General features: G+C 33.3%; 1 protein-coding gene across 5 annotated transcripts in view; it reads left to right on the top strand.

Annotated features, from left to right (window-relative positions):
- Ndae1 (Na[+]-driven anion exchanger 1) overlaps positions 1–15,613 on the top strand; it is a 69,672-nt gene that overhangs the window by 52,011 nt on the left and 2,048 nt on the right. For 2 of the 5 annotated variants that reach the window (XM_064220627.1, XM_026631698.2), the window contains exons 2-12: positions 1,810–1,910; positions 9,654–9,764; positions 10,673–10,729; positions 11,003–11,485; positions 11,591–11,710; positions 12,440–13,515; positions 13,590–13,742; positions 13,889–14,038; positions 14,138–14,803; positions 14,881–15,123; positions 15,380–15,585. In XM_064220627.1, coding sequence (XP_064076697.1) covers positions 1,820–1,910; positions 9,654–9,764; positions 10,673–10,729; positions 11,003–11,485; positions 11,591–11,710; positions 12,440–13,515; positions 13,590–13,742; positions 13,889–14,038; positions 14,138–14,803; positions 14,881–15,123; positions 15,380–15,585 — 3,356 coding nt within the window. In that variant the 5' untranslated portion in view covers positions 1,810–1,819. Of the gene's footprint in view, positions 1–1,809; positions 1,911–9,653; positions 9,765–10,672; positions 10,730–11,002; positions 11,486–11,590; positions 11,711–11,927; positions 12,003–12,439; positions 13,516–13,589; positions 13,743–13,888; positions 14,039–14,137; positions 14,804–14,880; positions 15,124–15,379; positions 15,586–15,613 lie in introns of all 5 variants that reach the window. The other 3 variants (XM_026631700.2, XM_026631701.2, XM_026631702.2) reach the window with 3 other exon arrangements.

Below are 15,613 nucleotides of genomic sequence, written 5' to 3'. Positions count from 1 at the left end.
TCGCGGCCAATGAAATATTGTAAAAATCAATATACGATAATCCAGCTATCGATTTGTTGTATTATTTGTGAATATGTATGACGAAGATGGTGACCCCGAACCAAACAATACTGCCGGCTCGCCGTTATATATATATGTATGTATATGTCGGAGGAACAGGATGCCGAACAGTTTGGTTCGGGGATTGATCCGACATTTGGAAGAATGTAGATATTCACAAAATAAAACGTATTTAACATCGTCTTATCACTGTATTAATTGATTTAATAATCGTACACCACAAAAATATCAAAGGATTCCAATAATTCATCTCGATTAACAGCAAATGGGTTTGCAAGCAACCATCGCATTCGAGTCGCTTGTCAAAGCCTAACGACTCGCGTTGCCATGACACTTACAAATCCATTCGGGGTGACCCGCTCTTAAAAGTAAATCAGCCATCAAACATTATTGCCAACTTCTCGATTCATTAATTATCCAAATCAACAACCAAAATCAGTAACCGCGCCCTGTTATACGTATATAAATTTACTGCTTAGCTTGTAACGTTGAAAAAGAGACATTAACTTTAACTGTTGCTTCGAAATGTTTCGACATATGTCTCTACCCACAATCTAATAACTCAATAGCGGTGTCAGCGCATAAAAATAGTTACAACACTAGTATTATGGTGGTATTTGTCATATCTGTTACTTGTTCGCCCGTATGTTTTGGGCGGCATTCTGGCGTCGTGGAGTTTAGGTATAAAAAATACCCAATGTACTCGCAAACTCGCACAAAGTCGCGGGCACCGCTTGTTCAATATAGAAGTGTTTACACTTGCTTATTGATAGTCAAAAATGTACCACCGGTTCGGAATTTAACACCTCGGACCTGAGAAGAACCGGCGAAAGAAACTCAGCGGAATACATTTTTTTTTACCCGTATATACCAATACCCTTGTGGGGGTAATCGATAACCATTGGACCTCATCTCTATCTCATCTCGACTGAGACAATATATTTAGCATAATATATTTGGCATAAAGGATACTTCCCTCGTGAATTTTACGATACATTGGCAACAGAAAGTTTTCTATACAACTAGTTGAAACTGTGAACGAACTGAATTGTTGAACCTGGCTAACAATTTAGGTATTAGATTTCTAGTGAGATAAATAACCTTTGATCAACAGGCTTAAAAGCCTCCGTTGGCTGTGTAATAGTCGTGTAATTGAACCGGCTGTTGACTTTATGTGAGGTAGAGCCGAACTAGAAACGTGCTTTGAATCGAATATTAGAAGTAGAACTTTAACGTGCGTAGGTTGCGGGCTTAGTTTATTTACTGGTTTCAAAATAAATAATAAATATATATATATATATATAGCCTTATTATTTATTTATTATAGTATAAGAAATATATTTATCTTGTTTATTATTTAATAAGTTATAACATTAAGAGATTAAACAATTATGAGAGTCGAAATATAGTAATAAAATTATTGTATATAGTCGATTTCTTGTTTATTTTTCTTACAAGAAATTTATATAACATTAAATTTTAGAAATATGTAGGTATATATCTCTGAAATGTATGTAAATTCTTTACTATTTATATATTTTGTATTGATAAAGAATTAGTCATCGCTTCTAATAATTCTAAGCGTATCCATCGAACCTGCCGTGGAGCATCGTGGAATGGACTCCAAGTTTTATCCTTAAATGGGAAGAAGGCCGAGGCCCAGTAGTAGCACCATTTACAGGCTGTTATTGGGATTACTACTCTGAAATAAATTAGTAGTAAAACGAGTCTTTCTTTTTTTGTCGATAGGTCGTGGAAGATGGACACCAGAGCTGATGAGGAGGAGGCTCCCACAGACCCAGCGGCGAGGAAGCACACTCACCATGATTACACCGAACAAGATTTCGAAGGTATTTTAACAATATCATACATATTCAGCTCTAATTCTTAAATCTATCTTCAAACATTGATTCGCTTAAGGTGATATTAATTATAGTATAACCAGCTGTATATTATACAATTATATATTAAATTTCCATAAATATAATTCACATAAAATAATACTTACTTCGAGTATGACATTTATATTGCTTTTTTAATATAATGTAATAACGCCGTACTCAAAATGAACACAGCCAAGTATCCAATTTAGGAGTTTTTTTTAGATAATGGTTTTCATCACCCTCCTTACATCGCCAATGCGTTACCAACTTTGAAACTAATATGTTACGTCCATTGTGCCTGTAGTTACACTGGCTCGCACAACCTTTAAACCGGAAGACAACAATACTCAATTGTTCTTTGGTTGTAGAATACCTGATGGGTGGTACCTACCCAGACGGGCTAGCACAAAGCCCTACCACCAAGAGAATGAATACAGCAATGTACAATTTGAGAATTTATGAAACAATATATTTTATACATATTCAACAATGATTAAAACATGAATTGTACATTTAAGCAAAATTAGTTATTAACACAGTTTATATTAATGACTAATTTTGCTTAAATGTATAATATACATAAATTTGTAACTAATTTTATCGATCCAATATAACAGAAACCTAAAGTTTGACAAAGACAATTAATATTATTAACTATCAAAATAAGTAGCCGAGATGGCCCAGTGGTTAGAACGCGTGCATCTTAACCGATGATTTCGGGTTCAAACCCAGGCAGGCACCACTGAATTTACATATGCTTAATTTGTTTGTTTATAATTCATCACGTGCTCGGCGGTGAAGGAAAACATCGTGAGGAAACCTGCATGTGTCTAATTTCAACGAAATTCTGCCACATGTGTATTCCACCAACCCGCATTGGAGCAGCGTGGTGGAATATGCTCCACACCTTCTCCTCAACGGGAGAGGAGGCCTTAGCCCAGCAGTGGGAAATTTACATTTACAGGCTGATTATGTTATTATGTTATGTTATTCTAAGAGTACAATGATGCTTCGTTGCGTAGACGTAAGAGAGTTTCATTTGACACAAGAAGAGAAGTGCCTTGGCCTGTCAGGACAGTAGAGCTGTTCTGTACAAAGAAACTCAAAACTCAAACTGATACATATTGATACACGTATCGAAACTTCGAATCACTATAAGTCTGTTGTCAATATTTCACGAATGATATACGAAATAAAGTCTTACAAAATCGCACTATACATATTGAAGTGTCCGATCTAACTTTTATTAGGATATTAGGATTTTCGTTGATGTAGTACTGTAGTCACACGAAGCGTATTCAAAACGCTACTTGTAGCCAGAGATAACTATTTTATCTTTAAAATTAAAAATAATAAAAAAATATCGGGTACGACCCAATTAGTCCGGTATATGTATCTTAAGGCCTGTGTCAAATGTTTTAGCCGGAATAAAGATATTTTTGTATGATCTTCCCCTATATATAAGTTAATAATAATCGAGTAACTTGTAAGCTTTCTCGGAAAAAAACAATTTAACACATCAATAACACGAATTGCCGGAATCTTTGTAAATTAGCGTTTCGGAAATAGGTCAAGAGGGGTGGCGAGTGATGAAGCAAGGGTTGGAAAATTTTGCTTTGTGTATCGAAATCCAACGCCACTGGAACCATTTGTACAGATTGATACATGTATTATTATTTTTAAATATCGATTACTCGAATACGACTTGACAGATTTTGATGAATTCGTCTTTATCTTATTTTTCTTTTACGTTTAGTGCATAGTTCATTAGCGTGTACATTTCTGACAAGTGATTTTCGATATATTTAATGTTTTAAAAAACCTAGACGTTGATTTATTTAAAATATACTAATCTCTTTGATTATATCCATATAATATTTAAAGGTCAGTATTGTTAGTAATATTGTAAGTTATTTTTTTTCTAAGTAAACACAACTTACTCGTCTTATTAGCTATGTTATAAAGACCATGAAGTGAAATCATAATTTTGATCGGAAGCAGTCGGGTTAGAACACACTCATGGGACACTCTGACGTTAGCTACGTCAGAAGTTTATGGGAATGTTAACTATTTTTTTAAGAAAATAAGAAATATTAATCAATGTGCCACCACCCTTAGGAAGTAAGATGTTATGTCCCTTGTGTACAATACTAATTATTGCTGATTGGTAGAATAGGTGGTACCCATGGTTACCCAGGGTTTGCACAAAGTCCTACCAAAAATGGTTATAATTATTATTACAATTGAATATTAGTTATGAAAAGTATAATTATATAGCCGTGCGTTTAAATTGAATAATAAATCACAGGTTAATAGGACTACGTTGCTTAAGCTGAGCTTAACATTTATAGTTCGTATTTCAGTTAGTCACGCAAATCGCAGGCGTGTCTAATCGATGCCTCCTAGTTATGTGCCTAAGGGCTATTTAAATTTAACAATCAGATATGTTAAGTTTGGTTTATTGCCTGTATGTTAAAGCATCTGTAATAATTAATGAAGTAGATTGTGACATTTATTGTAACTACTGATCGCCCATTGAACAAATTCAATCCTTATTCATTACTAATATAAAAGTAATATTAAAAAATTTATAAACTATCCGACAAATAAAAATAAACACTACAATAAACTAAAAAATTATATTTTATACCCGTTATAATTATTATCGTCACACATATTATGTAAATTCAAATACTTTTAATTTTTAAGCGTCGTCGTCGCGTCGTCGTAACACGGAAAATTTCGAATGGGTAGGTCATATGGAAGGTAGTCAGATACCCTTATCAACTATTAAAGAGCTGATGATTTTCAAACGGCTGAACAGATTTTCATGAAACATGACTAAATGAAACAAAAAACTAAACGAAAATCATCATCATTCATTTGTTTGGGAGTTCCGGTACCACAGACAGATACACAGACACACTAATCTCATATACCCTCTCTTTTTGAGACTTGACAGTATGGAATTATAAGATACGTTATTTTCAACTGCAATGTAAGATACAAAATTCGACAACTGGTTAAACTTTATTTACTGAAAAGTTGATATGATTTTCTTTACCACGGAATTATTATCGAGTTGATATTGATACGGAAACTAGAATGAAGATTGATAAACTTCGATGAAAACACGTTTTTTTGTGTTTTAGTTTGAAATATTTTCATTGACAGTATTAATGTTGTTTTTGTATACTGAACGTAAATGTAGAATTATTTTTGAAGAATTATTTTATGTAAAAAAATTTATATGGATAAATTTTAACTTTGTCAAATTCCACACTGCCAAATATTAAATAGTTTTAAGCCTTTTTCTTTAAGTATAAAGATAACACATGTGAATGAAATGTAAGTATTTTATACTATAATTAACAATATCGGTTTTGCTGTCCTTAATTTATCAAAAAATCCTCGTCATTTTCTAGGAAATCTACAGCCGTTCCCATCGCCACGGAGCGGTCGTGTTTATATTCGTTAAGGAGGGTTTTAACAAAAATTATTTAAATGAAGCTAGAATAGCCTGAGGTCAAAGATCGACCCTATTACCCGAACCTCAGAGCTGAGAATTTTAGTAGCAATGGTTGTTTAACATTTCCGACAAGCTATAGTTTAATTATATATTCTATTTTATAAGTTTACACGTACTCAAAATGCACTCAGTGTTGCTATTTTGGGTACTGGGTACTACCCTGACAGGCAAATGTAACAAACAATGAAGAATACTTAGTTTTTAATTGTTAAAATAATTATTACATCTTATATTTGTTGCTTAGTTAAGTTCTACGATATCTAGAACATGTAATTAAACCATTTACTTAATCTCCGTTAAACTATACGTATCAACAAGTTACTTAAATGAAGCATTTTAAATGTACTTCAACTTCGTTGAAGCCGTATCAAGAAGGCCAAGTATAAGTTAAGTGTGAAGGCTTTCGTTATGTTTATTTTGTTGATGTTGATAATGTAATAGAACAGTTTAATTAGAAAATAAATATATAATATTATGAAGTATTGACGACCTCCGTGGTCGAGTAGTGTGTAGACCGGTTTTCATGTGTACGCAACTCCGAGGTCCCGAGTTCGATTTCCGGCCGAGTCGATGTAGAAAAAGTTTAGTTTTCTATGTTGTCCTGGGTCTGGGTGTTTGTGGTACCGTCGTTACTTCTGATTTTCCATAGCACAACTGATTTCGCTACCTACATTGGGATCGGAGTAATGTATGTGATGTTGTCCAATATTTATATTTATTTATAAAGTTATTAGAAATAGACAAACGAAATAAATACATACTCACGCTTTTTTACTAAATGAGCAAGTACATTATAAAGTACTTCACAACAGTTAAAAGTCTAATAACTTAATAAATAATTCCAATTTATAAAATATATACACTCAATAAATGTAAGAAAATTTCAAAATAACAAGTGGAGTTCTCGGCGTAAACTTGACCTACTATTCAATAGTCTCAACTTCAACTGTTGAAATATTTCAAAGCGAAAAAAAAAGCGTCTTTTGTTTGTTTTGGAGATACAGTTTAGTGTTTACTATTAGAAATAACCATTGAATCATCAGACGACAGTTGCAACAGTATATAATGCTTTATCTATATCAAAATGCTGTGTCTATACAGAAAATTATGTAATAAAATAATTAATATATAATTAATATTTATTTATATATGAGGTTTTCTAATATATAAACGAGGTCAATTTATATTGTACTTATCTAATATTTAACTTTTATTATTTAGTAATTTTACGATTATAGACCAACAAAATTACAAATTTGTTCAATTTGTTCCAAACAAAAAGAGGATTCAATGCCTGAAGCTATTTAATTAACCTTTGGTCTCAAAAGATATTTGAGACAAAGGTAATTGAAATGAAAAAAAAATATTGAAACATCTGGAGAAATTACTTACATCAGATTTTTTTATTTTATATTTGAATTTTAGCAAGGTCGATTGTAAACTATACAAAAAATTCGTTTATTTTATAATTTTTTAACGAATATCAATTATATTTCTTATCTATAGTAAAGTATAATGAGAAATATTTTCAAATTGATTGGATAGGTACCATCAACGAACTAATCAGATTGAATGTGTACTTTTGCCATCCCCGAACTGAAACTTGCCGCTCAAGGGCCTCTGGTTAAAAAATATAAATCTCTAATTCCAATATTCTGATTCAATCGATCTTGAGCGCTGTTCCGACTTACTCATAAGTGGACTGCTTCTTCATCCCTCTCACCCTAGCGAGGATATCGTTTGCTTAACAGAGCACCTCCACCTCGGGAAGAGTTGCCTTAGAACTTGACCTTAGGTAAAATAAGGCTTGATTAGGCTCCTATGAAAAATTGGCACACATAGCACGTGTCAATTGAAAACTCTAATACCAGCGTTAGGAAACACTAGGACATATAGTGCAGTTGATGTCAGAACACTTACCCGCTCAGTGCCAGATGTAAGATGCTTCCTTATTCCAGTTGTTTGCAACATCTGTACTGATAAATTCTTGCAGGCAGAAGTCAATCCGCAATTCTAGCCAGTCAAACGTTCATCATGCCATCATGTTAGGCAAAGAGGATTAGAGTTTGATCATTACATATTCAGTACTAGAATAAAAATCCATAGATCGTTACAAACATAAAATCGTAGTCGAATTCACAGTCCACTTTATCAATGTCCGTTTCAAACTCAAAACTGGCTCCATTGCATTCTATTTAACTTTGTAATTAAAGTAAAAATTAAACTAACGATTCAAGTACGATATTCATTTTCAATAATAACTTATGTAATAATAATAGATTTATATTATGTTCTAATGAAAACCGTTCATTACAAAATATGTACATATGAGTTAAATCATTAATTAAAATGGCTTTAGGCTGTGAAACAGCGTTTTGGCTAAATATTTCTATTTGAGACGGCGAAATTGCGATCAGTAAATAAATTTGACTTGATCTAATTGAAATTTAAATTCAATTTACAATCCTTTTAAAACGCTCCACTAAAATTTTCTATTAAACAGTATTCCATCAAAGAGATGCCCAAGTCTTGTTCCAAGACGTGAATGGAATATTTTAAAAAGATATTTAGTCATTCCTCACTTCGAACGAAACAAGAAAGTAAGACTGACAAGCGTCGGTTTATAACTTAAGTAAACATATTATTTATTTATCAGCAGAATGACGACAAGCCTTGCGCTAGTTAAAATTAAGTAGATTCTAGAAAATTGAAAAAAATAACCATCGAATTACAGTTAGGTGCTTAAATAGCGATATTCCTCGGATTTCGGTGAAGGCAGATATTATTTAGCACAATGTATGTGTGCACAAACACCGGCGATCACTCATGATGATACTCTCATTCTCAACTCTCTGTCAGGCGTGCACAGAGAGATTTGAGTATTTTCGAAAAATGGAATGTGTATTTCTTTCGTCGTTTCTTCTCAGAGTAGGATATTTTCTTTTCTGAACTGCTGGTAGTTTTTATTATGGAAATCAATAAGTAAGTACAATGCTTCTATTTACTATAAAGGAATTTTATTTTATTTCATTTGTTTTAACAGACTAACTCACTTTTAAGAGTCGTGTCTCTTTTACTAACGGATTTGCATCCTTATAAACCAGTAATTTTAATGACTTTTAGTCACATAAAAAAAATCAACGCCCATAAAATAACGCCGCCCTCGCTACTGGGGTGTATTGCGGGCTTTCGCCAAAATCCGTCACTGGCGAATATTTCGGTTTAATATTATTGTTTAATTACGCCTGTCTGTCTGTACGGATTAATACGGGCACGTCAGAGCACCAGGTAATCCAGAGTTAATCAACGATGCTATATATTGCGATGTTCTAGCATGAATAGTAACGAGGTACTGTCATTACAAGCATAAAGAACGTACTTATTCAAAAAAATGGTTGAAATAAATATTCGTAAATTAAATTAGCAGCTTGTAAATGTCCTAGTGCTGGGCAAGGACTACTCTCTCTTTGAGAAGATTGTTTGGAGCTTATTCCACCACGCTGCTTCAATACGGCTTGGTGGTAAACTTGAAATTAGACACATGCAGGCAAATATTATACTTTTATACTTAATGTTCAAGTCAAACGATATTATACTGAGACAAAAAAAATCTTCGCTTTGACAGTCTATCTTGACATATAAATAATTAATCAGAGATTATTTCTACTTTATTTATTTAACTAACAGAGCAAAACCAAATCTAAGTTTGATTATGTTAACAAGTTATTTAATTTCCTACTGGTCAAACCGGCGGCTTTACCCGTGCGAACTTAATAAAACTAGAGTACACAAATATTGTTTTTTTTTTTCACAATGACAGCGACTTTTGAATTTATAATATTAGTATGGATTCTTCAACATTTTATCTATCCATAATATCAGTAATATTTATAATATATTTGAATTATATATTTTATGTTTATACCTATATCTATAATATACTTTGTCCAGGCGATTTCTAGTCACAATTTCACAAATGTATCAGAAATATAAGTTACTTTAGTACTCCAATTTACTGTTACTGTTCATCCGTTGGAAAGTTAATAGCTTCAACCGGCGGCGGTAGCTTAACTTGTAACTTGTAAATGACGATTCAAAGTACCTGCTTATAACCCACTTGAATAAAGTTTATTTTGATTTTATAGCATATAACTTTAATCAAAACTCTTTTATTTACACAGGTCACCGAGCACACACGGTGTTCGTAGGCGTGCACGTGCCGGCACGACGGCACTCGCATCGGAAACACAAGCATCACCATCGCAACGGAGGCAAAGATCCGGAGAAACCTAGTGAGTTGAAAAATTTAATAAACGACCGACGATATTAATTATCAATTTTAAAACAGTCGATATACTTTTGTTTATTACATAAGGAAAAACTATTTCGGATATTAATGTTAAACATTACATTTTGGGCCTATATACTTACCGATATAAATAATATAATATTGTGTTAACAATAAACTTTGTTATGAATAATTTAACAGTCATACATTTACATATAGTATATTCTATATAACGTATATATTTAACATAATACAACTCATATGCTACCAATTATATAATAAAGATTGACTAGCAAAATTAATAGAGTCACTTTCTTCGTAAACATGATAGCATTATTTGAATAGTTAATGTATTTTACCTTTAGCACTTAAAGTTGAAGCTACGTAGTAAGTAATTTCGTCAAATATGTTCTTATAATACTGAAATTTCGCCGATTATATTTAAATGATGTGTGAGATTATTAACATATTTTATATTTAATGTTTGTTCTATATAATGATATGAATTTCAGATGGTACTATAAAAGATATACTTACATTTATTCAGAAAAATACGTCCTTCGTTTGATTATTTTACTCGCGTCACTTGATTGAACATTTATAACCATAATTTTCTCGCAACTTGATAATATTCAAAGAAAATAATATGAAATGACTCGTTAGCTTTCGAGATGAAAGCAGATGGAATAGTTTACGTTGTCACAAGCTAATGAGAGTTGTCGTTTGAATTATGCTTTGACTCAAACGGAAAATGTGACAATCTTAATCAAGTAACTCTCGTTAATTTTACTAAATAGAGGTCCCCGAACCTTACAAAGTGACGTTAAACAAGTATTTCTTTTTATATAATACGTCGTTTGTTTTAAATATTTTTGATAAAACTTGTATAAATTTGATAATTCGGATCCGTAGGCCCAGCGATAATGCCTCGAGTTAGAAGACTTAGCGTAACGGATGATGGAGAAACATGTAAGATGAAAATCGAGACTCATCTAGTTTGATTTTTTTCAAAATTATTATTTAAACTTTTTACTCTCATTTGCAACTCAAATCAAGCATGACTCTGTAATATCATTCGTTAACGACGCCGTTTTTACTTTCTCCATAAATGTTTCCGATGATTTCTTATAGCATCGACTATCTTGTCATTCTGTTATTTCCTCTCACGCATTCATTTAACATATATGTATCAATGCATTATTATAAGTTCCGTAAAAGTAGTTAATTAATGTTCATTTTCAGTGACCCCACCTGCACAGAGAGTGCAGTTTATTCTCGGGGAAGATGTTGATGATACAACTCTTGAATCACACCCACTTTTTTCTGAAATGGAAGAACTCGTCAAAGATGGAGATGAATTAGAATGGAAAGAAACAGCCCGATGGATTAAATTTGAGGAAGACGTTGAAGAAGGTGGCAATAGATGGTCTAAGCCACATGTTGCCACACTTTCCTTACACTCGTTGTTTGAACTTCGAAGTCTTATTTTAAATGGATCAGTAATTTTAGATTTAGAAGCTAATTCGTTGGAACAAGTTGCTGAAAGTGTACTGGATAATATGATTGTCGAAGGTGGCCTCGCATACGATAGACGAGAAAAAGTTAAAGACGCATTGTTGAGAAGACATAGACATCAATACGAAAAACGGAACCATAATAACATGTCACGTCTCCCTTTAATACGGTCTTTGGCAGATATCGGAAGAAATCACTCGTCCTGTAAAAGTGAGTAGCAACTATTTGTTGATCTTATTTAAAAAAAAAACTCCTTGACTATGTTTATGCGCCAATAGGTAAAACTATATGGATATTGTGGCGATGTTATACCAGATTTCCAGGATGGTGGCTCTCGACGCTCCAGTTCGAGGAGTTGTCGGGGGCCCACCTCATCTCCCAACAAGGCTCTTCTTCCTGCAGCCGACTCAAGGGGCTCTTATCTAGCTGTTCCAGGTCAGCAAAGCGTGTAACGGTAACGTGTGTGCATAAGCTCACTACAATCACGCTCTTTGACTGACACTCAACACGCTAGCACTTTTAAGCTAATTTATAATAATATATGTTTATTTATTGTGTTGTTGTGTGATTCCTTAGCAATTTCATATGGCATTTAGTCCTATCTGGACCTCAAAATCTTATTTCTTTGTGAAACATTGGCGTTATATTACAGTGGAAGAGGGCAGTACAACAAGTGGACATTCTCACAAAGGAGATTTCGGTCGATTCCTAGGCATCTCTAGTGCGGGTAACCGCTTACCATTAATCTCTCTTCGTTGGTGTTTTATATTTTTAGCGCTGTATTCATTTCAAATTTTATTATTCGTTTAAGATATTAATCAGTGTTCTTGTCCGTTTATATTTAATTACTGCGCTAAATGATTTAAAATATTTGAAATTTACTTGTTACTTTTGGCTTTTGCTCTGGCTTATTTAATACTTTAGTATTTACATGTTTTTTTTTATTAAAACTTTATAATTATTAATTGTATATAGTAAAATAATTATAGTAAAAAAATTAATCATCAAAACTAAAATTTGGTGAATCTCATTTTTTACACTAGTTAAAATGTCGCACAGTTTGATGTTACTTTATAACATATCACATCAATGTTAATTTTTTTATATATTCTTTTTGGCAATTTTTCCCAATTTATTATTTTTTTGATAAAAATATTATTTTAGGTGCTGCACCAGATGAAGAAATGATAAAAAGTCCAAGCAGTTTATCAATGCACCGTAACCATAGCTCTGGTGATCTTCCCATAAATGGTGATGTTAATCACAAAAGTAATACGCATTTTATGCGCAAAATACCACCTGGGGCTGAAGCGTCTAACATACTCGTCGGTGAAGTAGATTTTCTAGAAAAAACATTATCTGCATTTGTTAGGCTGAAAACTGGCACCATTATGGGAGACTTGACTGAAGTTCCAGTTCCTACACGATTCATGTTTGTCTTACTTGGACCACCAAATAGTAATTCAAGTTTTCATGAAATTGGCCGAGCAATGGCAACTCTAATGTCTGATGAAATATTTCATGAAGTAGCCTACCGAGCTAAAAAACGTGACCACCTATTAGCTGGCATAGACGAATTTCTAGATGCAGTGACAGTGTTACCGCCTGGTGAATGGGACCCTGCTATTCGTATAGAACCACCCGCTGCAATACCTTCTCAAGATCCCCGCAAACGTCCCACCGATAATAATCTTAAGGAAGAACCTGATGAGGAGGAAGAAGAACAAAGACAAAGAGAAGAGTCTGGCTTGGCGAGAAGCGGAAGACTTTTTGGTGGCTTAATAAATGACTTAAAACGAAAAATGCCGTGGTATTGGTCTGATTTTAAAGACGCATTAGCTTTGCAGTGCATTGCGTCCTGGATTTTTTTATATTTCGCTTGTCTATCACCCATAATTACTTTTGGAGGATTATTAGGTGAAGCGACTGGAAAAAATATGGCTGCAATGGAATCATTAGTATCTGGATTCGTATGTGGAATGGGATACGGATTTTTTTCAGGCCAACCACTAACTATTTTAGGGTCAACCGGTCCGGTTTTAGTATTCGAAACAATTGTCTTTGAATTCTGTAAACAAATAGGATGGAATTACATGTCATTTAGATTTTGTATCGGCACATGGACAACTATAATACTCATCATTCTAGTGGCGATCGATGCAAGTGCTTTGGTATGCTACATAACACGATTCACAGAAGAGAATTTTGCAACATTGATCGCGTTTATTTTCATTTACAAGGTAATTAACAAGGACTAATGGTTTTTTTATTATAAAATAAAACCATTAATCTAATAACGATGCAAATTTTACAGGCTGTGGAAAATGTTATTTCCATCGGCAAAAAGAACCCAATAAAGACACGCCCTGATGAAGTTCTCAATTATGAGTGCTATTGTTTACCGAGCAATTACTCACGAGTACCGGAACAGTTTAATTGGACGTCCGTTGATAAGGAGTCATGTCAGGTAACGATAATAGGTTTTCATCATTGACATTGTTGGTTTGATAATGTCCTTATAACTACACAGTACTTAAAATGATAATTACCTCAAATTAGTAATAGTTAGATTGACGGTTATGAAAAATTATCCCTTATGAAAAATATTTTCAGTTATACAATGGAACTTTAGCTGGCGGTGGATGTGATACAAAAGTGTATGTGCCGGATGTATTTTTGATGTCGATAATTTTATTTCTTGGAACATTTACTATTTCTATAATTTTAAAGGACTTTAAAAATTCTCTTTTCTTCCCTTCCAAGGTAAAGTTTTTCTGATATCTACAGAATTTCGGGTACCCATAAATACTTTCAAAATTCTTACAACCAATATTATAACTAACAAATATTTTTATTTTCCAGGTCAGACAAATAATAAGTGACTTTTCCGTCATCATAGCTATATTGTCTATGTCATTTCTAGATTTCAAAGTTGGAATAAAAACTCCAAAATTAGAAGTTCCCTCCGAATTTAAGCCAACGCTTCCAACACGGGATTGGGTCATTACGCCATTTAATGGCAACCCTGTATGGTCTGCTTTAGTAGCCATACTACCGGCTCTTCTAGGGACAATTTTGATATTTATGGACCAACAAATTACAGCGGTTATTGTAAATCGCAAAGAAAATAAACTAAAGAAGGGTTGCGGATACCACCTTGACCTTTTCATCTTGGCTATTTTAATACAAATATGTTCCATTATGGGGTTACCATGGTTTGTCGCTGCCACAGTGCTGAGTATTAACCACGTAAATTCTTTGAAAGTTGAATCGGAATGTGCCGCTCCAGGAGAAAAACCCCAATTTTTAGGTGTTAGAGAACAAAGAGTAACACATATCCTCATATTCCTAACAATAGGATGCTCAGTTGTCTTAACACCAGTTTTAAGACATATACCGATGCCAGTTCTGTTTGGCGTATTTCTTTACATGGGGGTAGCATCACTAAAAGGACTTCAGTTCTTTGATAGGATCCTGATAATGTTTATGCCCCAGAAATATCAGCCAGATCACATGTTTCTACGCCAAGTAAGTGTATTTCTAAAACGATAAAATTATATAATATAACGATAAAATATAATCAATCTAATCACATATTTTTTTAGGTACCGATTCGTCGAGTTCATGTATTCACTGCAATACAATTGACCTGCCTCGTCTGTCTTTGGGTGATAAAATCTTTTTCGACGACGTCCATTCTGTTTCCGCTCATGCTTGTGGTAATGATAGGCATTAGAAAATCTTTAGATATATTCTTTACAAGACGTGAAATGAAGATTTTAGATGATGTCATGCCAGAAATGACTAAAAGGAATCAAGACGAACTTCGCGAACTCGCCGATGTTGAGGTGGGATGCTTTTCGAAAATACTATATTTTTGGTGTAAAAAATAAGAACCAATAAAAACAGTGTTTCAAGGGTCTTGACATTTAATTGATTGTACTACGTAGGTATTTTATACAAACATAATTAGGAATTTATATTGCTAGTAATAATAAAACATATTTGTAAAGGTGAAAGCGAATTTATATAGAAACGTAAAGAAATGACCAGATTTCAGGAATATTTTTAATTATACAAAATTCTTAGGCTGTTCCATTGTAGGATAACAGCAAGAGTAATCCACCAGCATTTCAAGAAAATCTACAAATCCCCCTTATCAATGGCAATATTATGAATATACCTTTGGCATCGATAAACATATCCGAGGAAGTTAATAAGACGGGTATATGGAAACAGGTCAATAATAGCAATAAAGTAAAAGCACGACTTGAAAGTAAGGATTTAAAAGCAAAATCTGGAAAAAAGACGTAAGTATCAGGCATTGACTAGTCTAAG

The sequence above is a fragment of the Vanessa tameamea genome, chromosome 4 (genome assembly GCF_037043105.1).
Source record: "Vanessa tameamea isolate UH-Manoa-2023 chromosome 4, ilVanTame1 primary haplotype, whole genome shotgun sequence".
Taxonomy (NCBI): domain Eukaryota; kingdom Metazoa; phylum Arthropoda; class Insecta; order Lepidoptera; family Nymphalidae; genus Vanessa; species Vanessa tameamea.
This window is presented reverse-complemented; position numbering and strand designations above follow the sequence as displayed.